Raw genomic sequence first — 17,856 nt, 5'->3', positions numbered from 1 at the left:
CGAAGTATACTCGGGCTTTCCCGTTCGTCACGTGAGTCGGCCACTTCTCAATATGGCGGCAACCCATAGCCTCCAAATCCAGACGTAGCGTGCGCTTAACTCCGACAGATAGCTTTATTTTCCAGCCGACGTGCCAGTTGTTGGCTAGTAGGCTAGTATCCAGCAGCGGTTTCATATATATTTATTTTTATATTTAGTCCTGCTGGGGTTTTGACGTGTCGAGGATTTTGTGACGGGTAAACTCCATTAACCATCATGCTTTGCGTGAAGTCACGAGGAAATCTGCTGAACTGGCTGTTGCTACCAGGGTCGCTACCTGTGCGGTTCTGCTGCAGCACATTCACGCAACCTGATGACAACAATCGTCAGAAGGCGTGATGGGACTTGAACTCCACGCTCCGTGAAACTTTTGTATTTTAGGGTTTGTTCAGCACTTTCGTCACGATGCAGGTAAGGGTTCTGTTTGTAGTTTTATTCATTTACCTACAAATGTGTGATTATTGAAGTTGCGAGTGTATTTTCCTGCGGACACACGATTTCTTCTCAGGGTCAAAATTATTTTAAAACATGCAAACATGGAAGCTATGTGCTCTGACTTGTAGCGCTGCTAGTTTAACTGTCCGTTAAAAACTTATGAAACTTATAAAAACAGATTTAAGCAATCAGTTCACACGGCTACCTTTGTTTTAAAGTGGTTCATATATTAGAAAAACACTCAAACAAAAGCACTAAAACATCTACTGTTACATTTAGGGAGGAATCCGATTTATAAATGTGTTCCCCCCCCCCCCCCCCCCATACATTAGTTATTTAACAGTAAATCGGTCAATATTTGGTTAACTAAATACAGAAAAATGCTATTTTTATTTTTTCTTCATTTCATGTTTCTGAAAAAAACATGATTTTTTTTTTACTCTTTCAGTCCAGTTCTTGTGTCTGAATAATTGTGAACGAGTGTTGTTTTAATAGTTTATGTGTGAGTGTTGTTTTAATTAGGGCTGGGGGTAAACGATTATTTTTAAAACGATTATTCTGACGATTATTTTATCGAATAGTCGACTATTCTAATGACTATTTAGAAAATTAGTCTAATGAATATTTTTCTATTGCACAATTAACAAAAACCAGAAAATCTCAAATGAATTCCTCAAAAAAATTGATAAATTCTTACTGTAAGAGAATAAACACTACAGGCCTTCTTTTTTGTATAACACTGCTTTTATTGTGTTGTGGTTGGTTATGTTCTGGTGACGTGTAGAACTTGGGAGTGCAGGCTGCTGCCTGAGAGGTGGTTGGAGACGGAGTGTCTCCATACTGCTTTGTTTTGGTCACTTATGTGCGTGAGGCGAGTGGTGTTCCGACCCGTCCTGGGGAGTTTGGCTCGTGTGCAAAAAGGAAGGGACAATAACGGGATTTAAAAGTTAAAATGATGATCAGGTTTATTTACAACTACAAAAAAACATAAATCTTTCCATCCACAGGTTGGGAGTAATAAAACTAATTCTGCCTGTGGGGAATTAAAACAAAAGTACAAATAACTAGGCATGTCCCGCTGGGCAAAGATTACAGGGTTCTGGACCAAAATAAGGATCTCCAAAGGTTCAAACTCTAAACTGGGCGGTTAAACCAAACTCACGGTGATATTTTACACTAAACCGAAAACCCACAACACTCTAAATGTAATAAAAGGGAGATCTGCACCACAAAAAAGATGAACTCTAAACCAAAACGGTACAGCTTATCCAAACGCAAGAAGCTGTTAGCGAAAATGCCAACAGTAGCTTTACCAACGTTAAGTTCAAGTTACCAAGTTTAAATAAACCAAAAACACCCAGCAGCAAACAGACCAGCACGGAGGAGAGTCTGCTACCACCAAAACAGCTCTCCTAACGTCTGAAAGAAGCTCCTTTATGAAGGGAGAAACGCTCCCGGTGATGTTCTACATCTGCGGTAGAGACGAAGCAGCGCATCTGACCACGGAAGTTGTTGTCCGTTGCCGGGAGACGAAGGCGGGCAAAACAGGAAAATAATCTAGTAGCGGACGGACGTTGTTCCGGGTCTTCGGTATTTGGCGGAGATGTTAGTGAAGGCGGAGAAGAGAGCGAACTAGAGGAAAAACAGGCAGATTCCTCCTCTGTTTACAAACTCCTGGGGATGCAACAAGTGGGCGCGGTGCGTCGACTTCCGGATCTGACGTCGACAAATTTTTAGAATCGAGCCATCGACGTCGTCGAGGCTTCGCTACAGCCCTAGTTTTAATCAACTTAATAGTGATTTATGAGTCTTTCTGGTATTTAATAAGCCTATAAATCTGCTGAATGAGCCAGTATTGCGTCTGTAGTTTATAATAAATCTTCTTTAAAATGACATTTGTTATTAAAATAGTTAGCTTTAATTAAAATGTTGTTTTTGTTGCATCCACCATTTTTGTCATTTTGCTTCTTTATTTGTTTTTATGTTTCAGAGGTCTGAACAATACAAGAATGTTATTTTACTGAGAAATAAAACTGTTTTTTCTGCTGAGTTTTCAGCTCTTAAGGAGACATTTTATTGGTGCCAAATGACTCTTCATACTTTTAAGGTAGATTAGTTTTTTTTCCAGATTCAGTTAGAAAATGAACAGATGATGTCTTGGTGACAAGCTGCTGTTAAAGTCTATTTTAAACCAGTTCTTTACAATTGTATCTGTCATTTGTTGACAACACTCTGTATTTATCAGCTTTTTTTAATGCCTGAAGGATTTCTAGGTCTGATACAGGAGGCTTAAGCAAAAACATTCCTCTTAAACTGGTCAAGTAAACGGCCTGGTAACGGGTTAAAGTCTGGAGGAAAAGAAGAATCAACTCAAGGCCAATTTACAAGACTTGCAGTAAGCCTGGCTTCTTGGATCCAAAATGAAAGTATTTGTGTCTGACTCGTGCTCCTGATGAGTGTGAAAGTAGAGCAGAGATGGCTGAAAGGACAATAAGGTAGAAGCGCTCCACCGCGGCCCTGAGCCAAACGCAAACACTGACGGTGGAAATCTGAGACGTCTGTTTGTGTTTGCATGTTGTTTACAGTGGAAGCTCTAATGCCTGTTTAATGTCTCGGTGAACCCCTGGAGAGTAATTACCTGGTCTTATCACCTGCTGAAGACGAGCGTATAATTGTAATCCTGCGTGGTTTTGGGTTGGCTTTTTGACTCGGTCTGTTTTTAGCTTTTATCTCAACATCTTCTGCTCTGTTATTGTGGATCTTGTGACTTAACTCTAATAGAGTTGTTTCTGACTTCAGCCCTCGACTCTTATCTGAACTTAAAATCTTATTTTGATTTTTAGGGGAACTGAAACAAAATTAAATTGAGTTCTCCTATCTTCTCGTATCTTCCTGTGGTGGCGGTTCTTCCTCTTTCTGGTCATTTGTGGAACAGAAAATTATTAGAACTCACCCAGATTTTTCCAGGCGTTAAGGGGAGTTAAGACGGGGCTCTAGATCAGTTAAGCAGCAGAAAAACTCCAAACGTTATTTTTCTGTGAAACGTCAGAGACCCTGGGGTCATGGCGGAGCTGTTTCGGGCTCTAACCAGTGAGCAGCTGGAGACTAGCACTTGTGTCTGGACAGGTGGTGATTTACCCAGGCAGGCCCATAGCTGGGCAGCAGACTGATTACCACACACACAAAGCACCCTTCAGTCCCACGTCTACTCCAGCAGAGGACAAAGTGTCCCTCTGTCGGACAACACTTGTTTATTTGTAAGACAAGATCTGCTGAGTAGATTGCTGTTCAAGGTTAAATGATTGTGTTTCTGTCGATAAAATATTAAACATATTTGTGCAAGAAGAAAAGGCTGCTTCCTGATCAGTTCTGCTATGAGTGACAGTCGGAAATCATCCAAAATGTTTAGATTTTCCCTCCATTTCTGCCTTTGGGTCATTTTTCTTTCTAATTAGTAGGGATGTAGGAAAGTGTCAATCCACTGAAAATCACAAAATGTTGTGTTATGTTTCTGAATCCGTGTTTAAAAGCAGTCTGTTGATTTTTTTTTATTGAGATCGTACTGTGGTGTAGTTCAAACTCCTGCTGCTAGGTGGCAGCAGGATTATTTTTATTCTAACAGAACTCCATATCTGGCTAGATGGGTCCTAAAAGCTTCCAGCCTGAGTTTTCACACCAAACTAGTCCATAAGCATCTTCAGATATCGTCTGGCTTCATTATCGTGTATGGTGATGTATATCACATCGCCACATTTTTGCTAAGACACGCTTTTTATGATCATTATTGGACCAAGAGTGATCCAAAGGCTAAGATGTGTTCTAGTGGCATCACTGATGCGGTCCATGTAGCGAGGACTGTCCAGAGCAGCGTTTCCCAACCCTGGTGCTCAGGGCACACATGTTTTCAATGTCTCTGCTTCAGCACGCCTGATTTCCATGAACTGCTCAGGAGGACATCAGGTGCTGCAGATGCCTGCTAATCACTCATTCGTTTAAGTCAGGTGTTTAAAAGGACAACATGGAAAACATGCAGGACAGTGGGTCCAGAGGAGCAGGGTTGGGAAACACTGGACCAGATCTTTACATCGGGGAATCTAAACAACAATTACACAAGAGCATGGCACAGCACAGGAGAGCCACCTCTTCAGGTCAAGACTCTGCAGTCCACCTACACCTGAAGGACAAGGGACACACCTTTGAAGGTGACAAAGTCCACATTCTGGACAGAGAAGATAGATGGTTTGAGAGAGGAGTAAAAGCTATCTATGTCAAACATGAAAAACCCCACTTTAAAAAGGGAGGGGCTAAGATTTCACCTTTCCAGTACCTATAATGCTGCTTCAGACCAGGCCACACCTTCCTAATCAACACGACTACTCCCTCACAATAGAGGGTAACGACTCATCAGGGGTAGAGAAGAGGGGTATTCAGAGTAGTATCTGCTCATTAACTTATTCGCTGCCAGCGTTTCTCACCATTTTCACAGTTTTTTTTTTAAAGTCACAGAAAGTTGCGCGCTAGGATGATGTCGACGCCAAAACAAAGCGAAGACTCACCTCTTACATCAGGAAGAATCCGCGCGTTTCGAGCGTTATCCGTTCTTTCATAATCTGTTGTTGAATTGTGATCGGCAGAAGCTTTTCCGGTTCGCGCCTCACTTTTTTTACAGCAGCGGCCCAAAACGATCTCCTAACACATGGATGTTCTGCTTCCTGATCACGTGATGTGTGACGTACGTGGATGAAGATCGGCTTTAGAGCTGGGATGTTTGTTCTCACGATGCGGGGGCTCATCCGACGCCCACACAGGAAAAACATGCAAATTCAATTCAGTTCAATTCAAGTTTATTTATATAGCGCCAAATCACGACAAGAGTCGTCTCAAGGCACTTCACATAATAAACATTCCAATTCACAGTTCATTAAGCCAATCAGAAATAATGTGTCCTATATAAGGAACCCAGCAAATTGCATCAAGTCACTGACTAGTGTTAGTGACTATACAGCAATCCTCATACTAAGCAAGCATGCAGCGACAGTGGAGAGGAAAACTCCCTTTTAACAGGAAGAAACCTCCAGAGAATCCTGGCTCAGTATAAGCAGCCATCCTCCACGACTCACTGGGGATGGAGAAGACAGAGCAGACACACACACACACACACACACATACACACACACACACACACACACACACACACACACACACACACACACGTAATGTGTCTATAGTTATATTGTGATGTCTTAGTAAATATTCTATTTGGTGAAAGATAAACTTTATTGTATTTATCCTAGTGGATCTATAATTAAACGGATAAACTTTCGTCGTCACTGGCAGTGAATGAGTTAAACAACAAGACAGTTACAGCTTATAAACTTGACTCTCACATATTCCAGTCAGAATTGACAAAGCTCCTCGGATGAGAAGTGAAATGTGGGCGGGGCCATGCATGCTAATTTCCCCTGTGATGTAGAAGAGACTGGCTTTTTCTGCAGCTGATTCAGGTGATAGGCGTGTGCAGTTCGGAGAGACCGAGTGTTTCAGAAAGAACAAGAGTTATGCTGTTTGTCAGTGAGCTAGACTAAAGCAGGATGCTAATCCTAAGCAACACTTGTTTACACGTGAGAGTGAAACCCCAAAGCATCTGCTGTGTGAAAAAGATCAACCGTCTCGATTATTTAAAGGAGTCTGCTTTTAGTACCCAGAGCAGCAACTGATGAGTGAAGGAAGGTTAAGTCCCTCTCTTTGCTGCTTTAGGCGTCGTTTCATCTGCAGACAAAATCAGGTTTGCAGAACAGATCAGCAGCTCTGTCAGACAAACCAGAGAATAGTGCATCAAAGCTTGTGTTTGTTTTGCTCTAGATGACCTTCGGGTGGTCCAGCAGCGTGACACTGCTGTTTGATTTCTGGAATGTTCACAGCCCTGCAGGTGAGCCCCTCTGTCTGTCTGACAGACCTCTGCCAAAACACGTCTTGTTGTTTTACCAGGATTATTTATTTATTAGCAACACCTTTCTCTTGTAGCCAATATTCTGTTTTATACTTAACGTAATTCTGTATTCTCGTTCATCCTGTTCTTTTGTTGTGGTGAAGCAGTTTCCCATTCCTTCTATGAAAGGTGCTTTACAAATCAATGTTACGTCTACCTTCAAGCAGCTGAATTTTCTTTACCAATAAATGTTACGTCCACCCTCAAGCAGCTGCAGTTTCTTTACGAATAAATGTTACGTCCACCCTCAAGCAGCTGCAGTTTCTTTACGAATAAATGTTACGTCCACCGTCAAGCAGCTGCATTTTCTTTACGAATAAATGTTACGTCCACCCTCAAGCAGCTGCAGTTTCTTTACGAATAAATGTTACGTTCACCCTCTAGCAGCTGCATTTTCTTTACAAATAAATGTTACGTCCACCCTCAAGCAGCTGCATTTTCTTTACGAATAAATGTTACGTTCACCCTCAAGCAGCTGCATTTTCTTTACAAATGTTATGTCCACCGTCAAGCAGCTGCATTTTCTTTACGAATAAATGTTACGTCCACCCTCAAGCAGCTGCAGTTTCTTTACGAATAAATGTTACGTCCACCCTCAAGCAGCTGCATTTTCTTTACGAATAAATGTTACGTCCACCCTCAAGCAGCTGCATTTTCTTTACGAATAAATGTTACGTCCACCCTCTAGCAGCTGCATTTTCTTTACGAATAAATGTTACGTCCACCCTCAAGCAGCTGCATTTTCTTTACGAATAAATGTTACGTCCACCCTCAAGCAGCTGCATTTTCTTTACGAATAAATGTTACGTCCACCCTCAAGCAGCTGCATTTTATTTTTATTTTTCAAAAAAATCTTGATCAAGAGTTTTTCAGAGACTCTGAAGGTTTTTTGGGGGGACTTTACTTTTTGAAATCTTTCACTTCAACAGATTACGAGAAGGTTTTATTCCTTTGGAAGAAAAGAACCAAAGTGTTGGGTGTGAAATTCGTGAGCTGAGCTACTTTTTAACTGAACATTATGTCTTAAATCTACTTTATCACAAAGGAGAGGAAGCAGAAGTAGTCAGTGTGGCGTCGCTCACTAACATAAAGCATTTTAACAAAGAAATTAAAGATGGAAGAAGGAAGTTTGTTGTTGTCTTTGATATTTTAACCCTTAAAAGTTGATTTCTGTGAGTTACTTTAGCAAATGTTTGTTCCAGGCATGGTGCTGTCGGTGTTCATCGTGCTGCTGCTGACCGTCCTCTTTGAACTGCTTAAAGCCTGGAGGCTGTGGCTGGGGAGCGGCGTTCCGCTCCATCAGCCTGCCGACGCCGTCGCCTCCAGTCTCAGTGAGAGCTCCTCCGGGTTAGAAACCAGCCCCTCTGAGAGCTCACTGACCCCCATCGAGTCCCGGCCTCGGACCACAAACAAGTCAGAATTTTAGGATTTCATTTATTAAAACCATCATAGTGATATTTATTCTGAAAAGGAAATTTGTTGCAAATAATGAATTTGTCTGTTTAAAATCAGATTGAGGGTTTTAGGGTTTTTTGGGACATCGGCTGCATTTTAACTTTGGTTCCTGCAGCCTGTAATAAAAACTCAGTTAAATAACTAAAAAAAAAGATAAGATTAGCAGCAGCTGGAGGCCGATGCGCCTCTCAGGTCATGTGTCGGCTGTCTAGCTAATGTTCAGGTATGAGGACTGAACATGAGTGAAGAAGCAGCCAAACTCAAAGATCTTCATAAACCCTGAAGTAGCTTTGACCCAGACCACATTTTATTAAAGGTTGGTAGAAATCACGATTATGAAGAAACGTTTCCTCAGCACCTTCAAAGGTGTGGTTCACTCATTTAGTCAATGCATTTGCAGTGGTCTCTAGAAGGAATGGATGCCTTGCAGGCCGAACTCGGGGCCTAACAAAGCCCACAAACCTGTCCCAGCAGCAGTGTTGCTTTCGTTAGCGAAAATGCTGACGACTTGATTTAAGTGACGCCCCTTTTTTTCATAAGTAATATGAGATGCTGACGAGCTAAAAATAGCTCTTTGGTGACTAAAACATGACGAGGTGAACGGGATTTTTCGTTAACGAGCCGAGACTAGACTAGACGAGCCGAGACTAGACTAGACTAGACGAGCCGAGACTAGACTAGACTAGACTAGACGAGCCAAGACTAGACTAGACGAGCCGAGACTAGACTAGATTAGACGAGCCGAGACTAGACTAGATTAGATGAGCCGAGACTAGACTAGACTAGACAAAAACTATGCATTTTAATCCAACAACATCACCATTTAAGCCCATCTAGATGTTCATGAGCAGGACTGGTTATTTATATTAATTCTGTGAAAACGCTGCAATCTGTGGAAAAACATTACTGCATTTAAGTAGGTGGACTTTTCCACAATATACATTTAAATTTCCTAAGATGGAGATCTGATAACTCATAAGAAATGAAACACATTTCTTTATTTCTACTTAAATATTGTGTAGAATACTCTTTATGCTCTCTAAGAGTCCATTCTGGTAAGGAAATAAAATCATATATTTATTTTGTGAAAATCTACAGCATGATGCACAGTAGATAATATACACAATATTGTTATGATCTAAGTAAAAATATGATACCAGTCTGAGGGGTATTGTTTTACTAAATCTGGGGTAGCTGAGATTTTGCCCCATAGCCATAAAATAAATGATGTTGGTATGAAACTCACTCCAGCAGCTCAGAGTACACGTCTGGCCTATAAATGCACTTGTTAGAGAATAAAACTGTTTAGTGTTTTGTAAAATTCAAAACAAAAATCGACTAAAACTGAGATGCCCGCCAAAATCAACACTGCTCAGCAGGCCGAGTCTGCACCATCACAGCAGCCTCAGATACAGGATCTGGAGTCCTTTTTCTTGATATTTGGTCATCTCACCTCGGATTGGTTAACAGCCTCACGACTCTACCACTAAACTGTAACGTGGATGTTTTATCTCTACAAATAAGACGAGCTTGGGGGAGTTCTGCCATGAGGTGAAGCTGCTAATGCTAAAGGTTAGCTTAAAGTAGCCGAGACAGCCGCTGCTGATAACCGGATGTTAAAAGGACAACAGCCTTCCCCGTCATGAGTCCATGAATGTAAGTGACAGGGTGACGTAGATCTGTCAGGCTTTTCTAATCCTAGAGTTTCACCGTCTGTTTTCTGTCAGAAGCTACTGCAGGAGATAGGTGTAGGAGACTATTTTCATGTTCACTCTGCATGAAAAACTCAGAGTGACCCATTAGAAACCGTCTCAGTCAACCTTTAAGCCATCAGTAGCTGAGCAGGCTTGTTTTAATTCACTGGTCTCCTCCTCCTCAGATGGACGCTGCATGTCCTCCAGACGGTCCTCCACATGCTGCAGGTGACCCTGGGCTACATGCTGATGCTCTGCGTCATGTCCTACAACTCTTGGATCTTCATCGGGGTCGTCGTGGGCGCTGCCCTCGGCTATTTTATCTCATTTCCTCTCGTAGAACGTATGTCCTGCTACGGCTCGCTCAAAGAGTGACGGGAAGACATGAGCAGAAGTTTTTATTTAGCTAAAAAGGCTTGCGTGGAAAATGAGCTGTAGGAGAGAAACCTGTGCGTGTGTGTAGGGTTTAGTTTATATAAACTTCATTTCCTACACTTTTACAACTCATGCCTTCAGTAATGTTTTAACAACAAATGTTGCTCAAAAATGTGTTTTTGCTGTTTAAAAATGAGCATTTTCTGTTCTGAAAGTGGGAATAATTCTTAAATCTAAAAGCTAATTTGCACTCAGATTTCCTGTCAGATGTTGAAACTGATGAGTCGTTCTTTTTTCCATCGGGAGACGAGTTCCTGCTTTTATCAGCTGACGCCAATAAAATGTTTGCTTAAAAAAACAATAAGAACATCTGATCAACATTTCTGTGCTTTTGTGACAAAATAAAGAACAAAAGCTGTTGAAATCGTTTTATTTCATTCTCAAATACAGTTTGTTGTTTTTGTAGGAGGAAAGGTCTACGGTTTGTTTTGCTGCACAACAATAAATAAAAGAAAACAGTGATCTTGAGTTTAAATCCTGGTTATTGTGTGTTTTTTAAATAATCATGGAGGGTATGATTATTAGTGTTAAACCTTCACATCACAGCGTGTTTTACTTTTACATAAATATAATTGGACCTTTGTACCAAACTACTTTGTTTAAAATGTTCCTTTTATAATAATTTAATGATTTTTTTGTACTTATTTACAATCAGTTTGCTTATTTTTCTCCCATTTTTAGTGAATAGACAATAAATCTTGTCAGCTGTCCTTAAAAACGAATCTTTTTACTTTCACACCAGAATAATGGTTTGACACGAAGACGAGCATTAAAGCCTAATAATTTATCATAAAAAAAAACCTCTAGATGACAGGCAGAGAATAAAAACTAATGAACTGAATTAAAAAAACAATAAAGAAACTTTCAAAAAAGTTTTCCGGTAACTTTCCCCACAGATCAAACATTTCCCTTTTAAAACATCCTAAACTGATTGTGTTGAAACATGGAGGCCACTTGCAAAAATGAGAAGTGCTTTCAGAAACAACTCCGCACAAAAACACAAGCAGGAAAAAGATGTGGTTAGTTTGATTATAGCGCCCTCTGCTGTCCACGTGGAGACAGGACAATGATCAAATGACCATAAATTAGACTCGGAGCAGGATTTAAAGTCATATTTGAGCTCCGGCTCGCTGAGCTGACAGATCCGCTCTTAGAGTAAAACAAAAGTTCATGCTGTGGTTTTTCTGTTGGCGTCAGAGAAGCATCTTCCTACATGAACATAGGTTCCACTGGCACAGCGTCAGCCATCTTGGCCTCTCCGTTAGGGCCGTTTTTGATTGGCTCAGACTCACTCTCATTTAGCCCCTCATTGGTCGGCGACTGGAAGCCGCTGTCATTGCGTGATCCACAGTCCGTCGCCTGTGGTTGGGAATCGTTATCGGATTCTGCCGTCGATGCCTCGGCGGGCTGCTCGCCATCTTCATCCTGCACCGCCAGCTCCATTTCCTCGATGGCTTTCTGAATTGCAGCTTCCTCTTCAGTGACTCTCTCCTTCTGGCTTCCCATTAGCTCCCGTAGGATCGTCTGCGGGGACGACTTGTCTCGTACGGACCTCCTGGGGTTGTCCTCGACAATGGTGGTGACATGTGTGACCTGCTCCTGCACCCCGTCCTCCATGGTGATGGTGCCTGTGGTCATCTCTGTCCCACTGACTACATCAGCCTGCTTCTCCTCTGACTCTGGGAGCTCCACCTCCAGCATCGGATTGATCAGGTCCCTGATTTCATCCACACTGTCAGGGGACTTTGGATCCTCGGATGGACCCAACTCCTCCTCTGCCTCTTCATCTTTGGATTCAGGAATATCCTCCTCAGGGATGAGCTCAACCCCCGGGACCTCCAGGCAGGACTCATAGGGAAGAGGCAACCCTTCCAGCTGTATCATTGACACGACCTGCCTCCGTCTTCTCCCAATACCTCCTCCTTCGGTACTGCTGCCCATGGACCCCACCGCTTCATCACCTCCAAAATTTGTTGCCCAGTCCACCTGAGGAGTGTCTTCAAGAAGATGCAGGTTGGGGTCACTGTTGGTCAGAACCATGCTGTCTCTGTAGAGATTGTGTTTCCTCTGGACAGCCGCTTCCTTCACAGCTGAACACAACAAGAAGCAAACATGTTAGAAAACCCAATCACGGTACCACCACAGCTTAAACGGCATGAAGTTATCTAGTCCTCACCCATCATTGTGTCTTTTGTGACTGATTGCAGGACCACCTCCTCATACAGGTTTTCAACTAGAAGGAAACGGGAGAAATCCTCAAAGATCATCTCCTTGAAGCGAGGCAGCTCCTGGGGAGATGGAGGGAGGTGAGGGTCACAAACCTTCCAGCGTTCTGACACCAAGGTGCTTCACAGACAAAAAAACTGATAAAACAAACCAATCACACTAAAACAGCAACACAAGTTATATGAAAATGTATTAAAATACACATACTTTAGTATAATGTTTAGAATGACCTAAAATAGCATTAAAAACACATACTATAGTATCGTGTTTAGAATGACCTGAAATAGTAATAAAATACACATGCTATAGTATAATGTTTAGAATGACCTAAAATAGCATTAAAATACACATACTATAGTATAATGTTTAGAATGACCTGATATAATATTGAAATTCACATACTATAGTATACTGTTTAGAATGACCTGAAATAGTAATAAAATACACATGCTATAGTATAATGTTTAGAATGACCTGTAATAGTATTAAAATACACATACTATAGTATAATGTTTAGAATTACCTGAAATAGCATTAAAATACACATACTTTAGTATAATGTTTAGAATGACCTGAAATAGTAATAAAATACACATGCTATAGTATACTGTTTAGAATGACCTAAAACAGTAATAAAATACACATGCTATAGTATACTGTTTAGAATGACCTAAAATAGTAATAAAATACACATGCTATAGTATACTGTTTAGAATTACCTGAAATAGCATTAAAATACACATACTTTAGTATAATGTTTAGAATGACCTGACATAGTAATAAAATACACATGCTATAGTATAATGTTTAGAATGACCTGAAATAGCATTAAAATACACATACTATAGTATAATGTTTAGAATGACCTGAAATAGTATTAAAATACACATACTATAGTATAATGTTTAGAATTACCTGAAATAGCATTAAAATGCACATACTATAGTATAATGTTTAGAATGACCTGACATAGTAATAAAATACACATGCTATAGTATAATGTTTAGAATGACCTAAAATAGTAGAAAAATACACATGCTATAGTATACTGTTTAGAATTACCTGAAATAGCATTAAAATACACATACTTTAGTATAATGTTTAGAATGACCTGAAATAGTAATAAAATACACATGCTATAGTATACTGTTTAGAATGACCTGAAATAGCATTAAAATACACATACTATAGTATAATGTTTAGAATGACCTGATATAATATTGAAATTCACATACTATAGTATACTGTTTAGAATGACCTGAAATAGTAATAAAATACACATGCTATAGTATACTGTTTAGAATGACCTGAAATAGCATTAAAATACACATACTATAGTACAATGTTTAGAATGACCTGATATAATATTGAAATTCACATACTATAGTATACTGTTTAGACTTACCTGAAATAGTAATAAAATACACATGCTATAGTATAATGTTTAGAATGACCTGAAATAGTAATAAAATACACATGCTATAGTATACTGTTTAAAATGACCTGAAATAGTATTAAAATACACATACTTTAGTATAATGTTTAGAATGACCTGAAATAGTAATAAAATACACATGCTATAGTGTACTGTTTAGAATGACCTGAAATAGTATTAAAATACACATACTTTAGTATAATGTTTAGAATGACCTAAAATAGCATTAAAAACACATACTATAGTATCGTGTTTAGAATGACCTGAAATAGTAATACAATACACATGCTATAGTATACTGTTTAGAATGACCTGATATAATATTGAAATTCACATACTTTAGTATACTGTTTAGAATGACCTGAAATAGTAATAAAATACACATGCTATAGTAAAATGTTTAGAATGACCTTAAATAGTTTTAAAATACACATACTATAGTATCATGTTTAGAATGACCTGAAATAGTTTTAAAATACACATACTATAGTATGTTTAGAATGACCTGAAATAGTTTTAAAATACACATACTATAGTATAATGTTTAGAATGACCTGAAATAGCATTAAAATACACATACTATAGTATAATGTTTAGAATGACCTGAAATAGTATTAAAATACACATACTATAGTATCATGTTTAGAATGACCTGAAATAGTTTTAAAATACACATACTATAGTATCATGTTTAGAATGACCTGAAATAGCATTCAAATGCACATACTATAGTATACTGTTTAGAATGACCTGAAATAGTAATAAAATACACATGCTATAGTATAATGTTTCGAAGGACCTGTAATAGTATTAAATTACACATGATATAGTCTAATGTTTAGAATGACCTAAAATAGAGTTAAAAACACATACTATAGTATAACGTTTAGAATGACCAGAAATAGCATTAAAATACACATACTATAGTATCATGTTTAGAATTACTTGAAATAGTATTAAAATACACATACTATAGTATAATGTTTAGAATGACCTCAAATAAGTTTTAAAATACACATACTATAGTATCATGTTTAGAATGACCTGAAATAGTTTTAAAATACACATATTGTAGTATACCATTGAATATTATCTCATATAGTATTAAATACATATACTATAGTATGATGTTTTGTGGGACCTCATATAGTATTAGAGTACACATTGAGTACATTTTGCATATTAGTTGTGTATTTTAGTAACTCACAGGTGTACAAGACGGTGCGAGCTGCTGCAGCATGTAGGGGATGATTATCTGCAGTAAGGCCTCTCTGAAGAACTTCTTACGCACCGTGCTGCTGTCATAATCATATTTCTGATGGTAGAAATGAAGAAAAGACAATTAAAGTCAAAGTATTTTGACCCATCCCATGGGGGAGCGGTGAGCTGCAGACACAGCCGCGCTCGGGAACCGTTTGGTGGCTTAACCCCCCAATCCAACCCCTTAATGCAGAGTGTCAAGCAGGGAGGCACTCTACCACTAGGCCACTGAGCTGGTTATATGGTTCTTTAAAACCATAAAGTCAACATTTATCTAGTATTTTTCTTTATGTGTCTGGTTTACCTTGATAACTCTGTCCTGACATTTGTGGATGGTTTTGCAAATGTCCTCTTCTCCCTGGTCCTTCAGCGACTGCTGGAGCAGCTGCTCAAAGGTGTAAACTGCGTTGTCCATTTGCTGACAATGTAAACACAAAATACTCACTGAAATAAAAGCATCTTTCCCTAAAGCAATACTCTTCTAGTCCTGCAGGTGGCAGCAGAAACGTCACCACAGACAGGAGGGTTTGTGCTGCCAACGCCTCACCTGCCTCATCAGGATCTGAGCTCTGCTGATGAACACGGAGGGGCTGGAAACATCAAACCGCTGCTGCAGCCCCTCCAGGTTTAGCTGCTCCATCTTCTCATAACAACTCTGCATCTTCATGGGATGGAAGGCCAGCATGGACAACCTCTCCAGTTGCTGAGGGACACAGGACATTAACAAAGACAAAGCTCATTTTTGGTGATTAGTCACAGAGGGCAGCTCCCTGACACTCCTTGTCCTCTAATTTAAGATCAACACATTCCTTCTGCACTTCATGAACCTTCTTAAACACATCAGCAGGCAGACTCACTTCTCCCACTTCCTCTTTGCTCCCTCTATTGAGGGAATTCTTGCTGATGTCCACCAGTTCCTTGAAGAAGACATCCCTGACCTCAGAGAAGCCCCGACTGGTGGGCTCCATCAGGGCATCCAGAATGGAGCTGATGTAGGGCTGGACGTTGGTGCGGAGGACCTGATCGGCTTTGGGCAACACCAGAGCTGCATTTGAGCAGAGAACATAAACAAACTCTGAATATTTACATCCAGACTGACCGAACCCCACACCAGAGAGAAACATGATCATATTACAAAAGGAAATGTGGTTCTGAGCTTCTACAAAACACTATTGGAATGCAGTTCCTCCACTTGAGCCGAATAGAAACAAAACTGAGCCGCATGCCCAGAGCTCGCTTTGTAAAAGAAAAGAGACAAAGAGAGATTTAAACACAAAGCTGCGAGGACGGAAATAAAGGTTCAGGATGTGAGACACGTCAGATGTAACCTTATTAAAGTTAAATGTCTGAAGAAAGTAATCAGGGACCAGAGAAAGCTCAGCCCCATCTCAGAGAGGCACACAGAACACTCCAGGTGGAGGAGGTCATGTTGCACGACACGGAGAGCACGCATGGAGCGGAGACATTTTACACAGAACGCTGGTTTCAAAGCCTCTCAGGCGTGAGGAGAGGGAGACCTGCAGGTCATGATCTAGTTTAAGAAGGTAACTCTTCTTATCTTTAGTGAAGTTCTTTCAGCCACACCCTTTATTCTCTTGCATTGTGACATCACCTGGAGCCTCACCCAGAATTAAAAGTCAATTATTTCATCAAATTTTACTTCCAAACTGACAGATTTCCTTGTAACCCTTTGAAGTGATCTCCATTATTCAGCCTTTTCACCCTTTTTCAGTCCAGTTACTGATCATTCTGTGGGTGTTGCTCAATGTCAAGGCGCCTGGCCTTGCAAGGCGATGTCTAGCGAGGCCAGGCGCCTTGCTTACGAGGACACGGTCCTTCCTTAGTCCAAGAAAAGGGTTAAATGGAACAGACTTGCGTCACGTGACCGCAGCTCCCACGGTGATCACGTAACGTCACGTGACACGGGAGATAACGTTATATTTTATACGTATTAGTTTCAATATAAATATAAAATGAGCCTTTTACTTTTTAAATTGTGTATGTTTATTAAATTAAATATGTAAGTGAGTTACTACCCGCTAGCCACCGAAGCTGCAACTACTAAGCTACTAGCCAACCATAGATAACTTCTTTGGATCTAAAAAAAACATTTTAAATTAGCTGACTTACTTTTAAACTTAAATTGTCCCCGAAGTAGCTGCCGGCTTCTGATCCGCCGTCCTTTTGAAAATACTGCGGTGTATTCTGGGTAATTTTTGACCGAGGCTAGGCTACAAGGCACCTCCCGTGTACCCTCACTCAGCTAGCTAAACGGCTAACAAACGGAGAACAAACGCGTCGGTAGAACATGAACATTGGAACACGTCTTGGCAGCTCCTGATGACGTATCTCCTAGGCAACCGGGGCGGGGCCAAGACATCATGGCAGGTTCCTTGGCATTGAGAAACACCCCTAGACGTATCTTTGTTTAGTCGGCTTCTACATTCTTCTTTTTGACTCATCCAGTCACAAAACAGCGATAGGCCTGTACTGGTGACACACAACAGCCAGGTTTGTGTTGCATTCTGGGAGGACACGCAAATATCAGTGGCTAACGACTAGCTCCTAGCTAGCTGAAAATAAAGCAAGGGTTTCGTTAGCCGACTGATATCTGGACAGATGACTCGATTCATCAAGTCTGACTCGTTAAAACACTGAAGAGATCAAATAGTTGATGAACCGCTCAGGGAGGGGGGCTGAGAGCGTGTTCTCAGCTTGCTTAGGGTCAGAACACAAAACCTTCTTCCTGGATTTAGCTCCGCCCCCAGCACCAATCAGCAGGTTATAACTTGGTTTGCGTTAGTGTTTTCTCTGTAAAAAAACAAAGTGAAGCTCAGGAAAATTACGCAACCTAACTAAGTCATGACCTCATTCAAATGGGAGGAGCC

General features: G+C 40.4%; 2 protein-coding genes across 3 annotated transcripts in view; one reads left to right on the top strand and one right to left on the bottom strand.

Annotated features, from left to right (window-relative positions):
- Window positions 1–97: 97 nt before the first annotated feature.
- slc31a2 (solute carrier family 31 member 2) lies at window positions 98–10,522 on the top strand. 2 transcript variants are annotated; one of them, XM_054744720.2, is made up of 5 exons: window positions 98–236; window positions 308–450; window positions 6,337–6,403; window positions 7,666–7,876; window positions 9,798–10,522. In XM_054744720.2, exons 2-5 carry the CDS (start codon window positions 445–447, stop codon window positions 9,985–9,987), a joined length of 474 nt encoding a protein of 157 aa, XP_054600695.2. In that variant the 5' UTR covers window positions 98–236; window positions 308–444; the 3' UTR covers window positions 9,988–10,522. The 2 variants fall into 2 exon arrangements, with proteins under 2 accessions (XP_054600695.2, XP_015798983.3); XM_015943497.3 differs by lacking the exon at window positions 6,337–6,403 and having other exon boundaries at window positions 98–450.
- The window catches only part of niban2a (niban apoptosis regulator 2a), a 41,062-nt gene continuing 33,609 nt past the window's right edge, over window positions 10,404–17,856 (bottom strand). The window contains exons 9-14 of the mRNA XM_015943494.3: window positions 15,826–16,013; window positions 15,516–15,671; window positions 15,273–15,386; window positions 14,916–15,023; window positions 12,224–12,335; window positions 10,404–12,137 (exon numbers count right to left, since the gene is read on the bottom strand). Coding sequence (XP_015798980.3) covers window positions 11,257–12,137; window positions 12,224–12,335; window positions 14,916–15,023; window positions 15,273–15,386; window positions 15,516–15,671; window positions 15,826–16,013 — 1,559 coding nt within the window. The 3' untranslated portion in view covers window positions 10,404–11,256. The remainder of the gene's footprint in view (window positions 12,138–12,223; window positions 12,336–14,915; window positions 15,024–15,272; window positions 15,387–15,515; window positions 15,672–15,825; window positions 16,014–17,856) is intronic.

This window comes from Nothobranchius furzeri, chromosome 6, assembly GCF_043380555.1.
Source record: "Nothobranchius furzeri strain GRZ-AD chromosome 6, NfurGRZ-RIMD1, whole genome shotgun sequence".
Lineage (NCBI taxonomy): Eukaryota > Metazoa > Chordata > Actinopteri > Cyprinodontiformes > Nothobranchiidae > Nothobranchius > Nothobranchius furzeri.
Note: the sequence above shows the minus strand (reverse complement) of the source record. Positions and strands in the feature narration are given on the sequence as shown.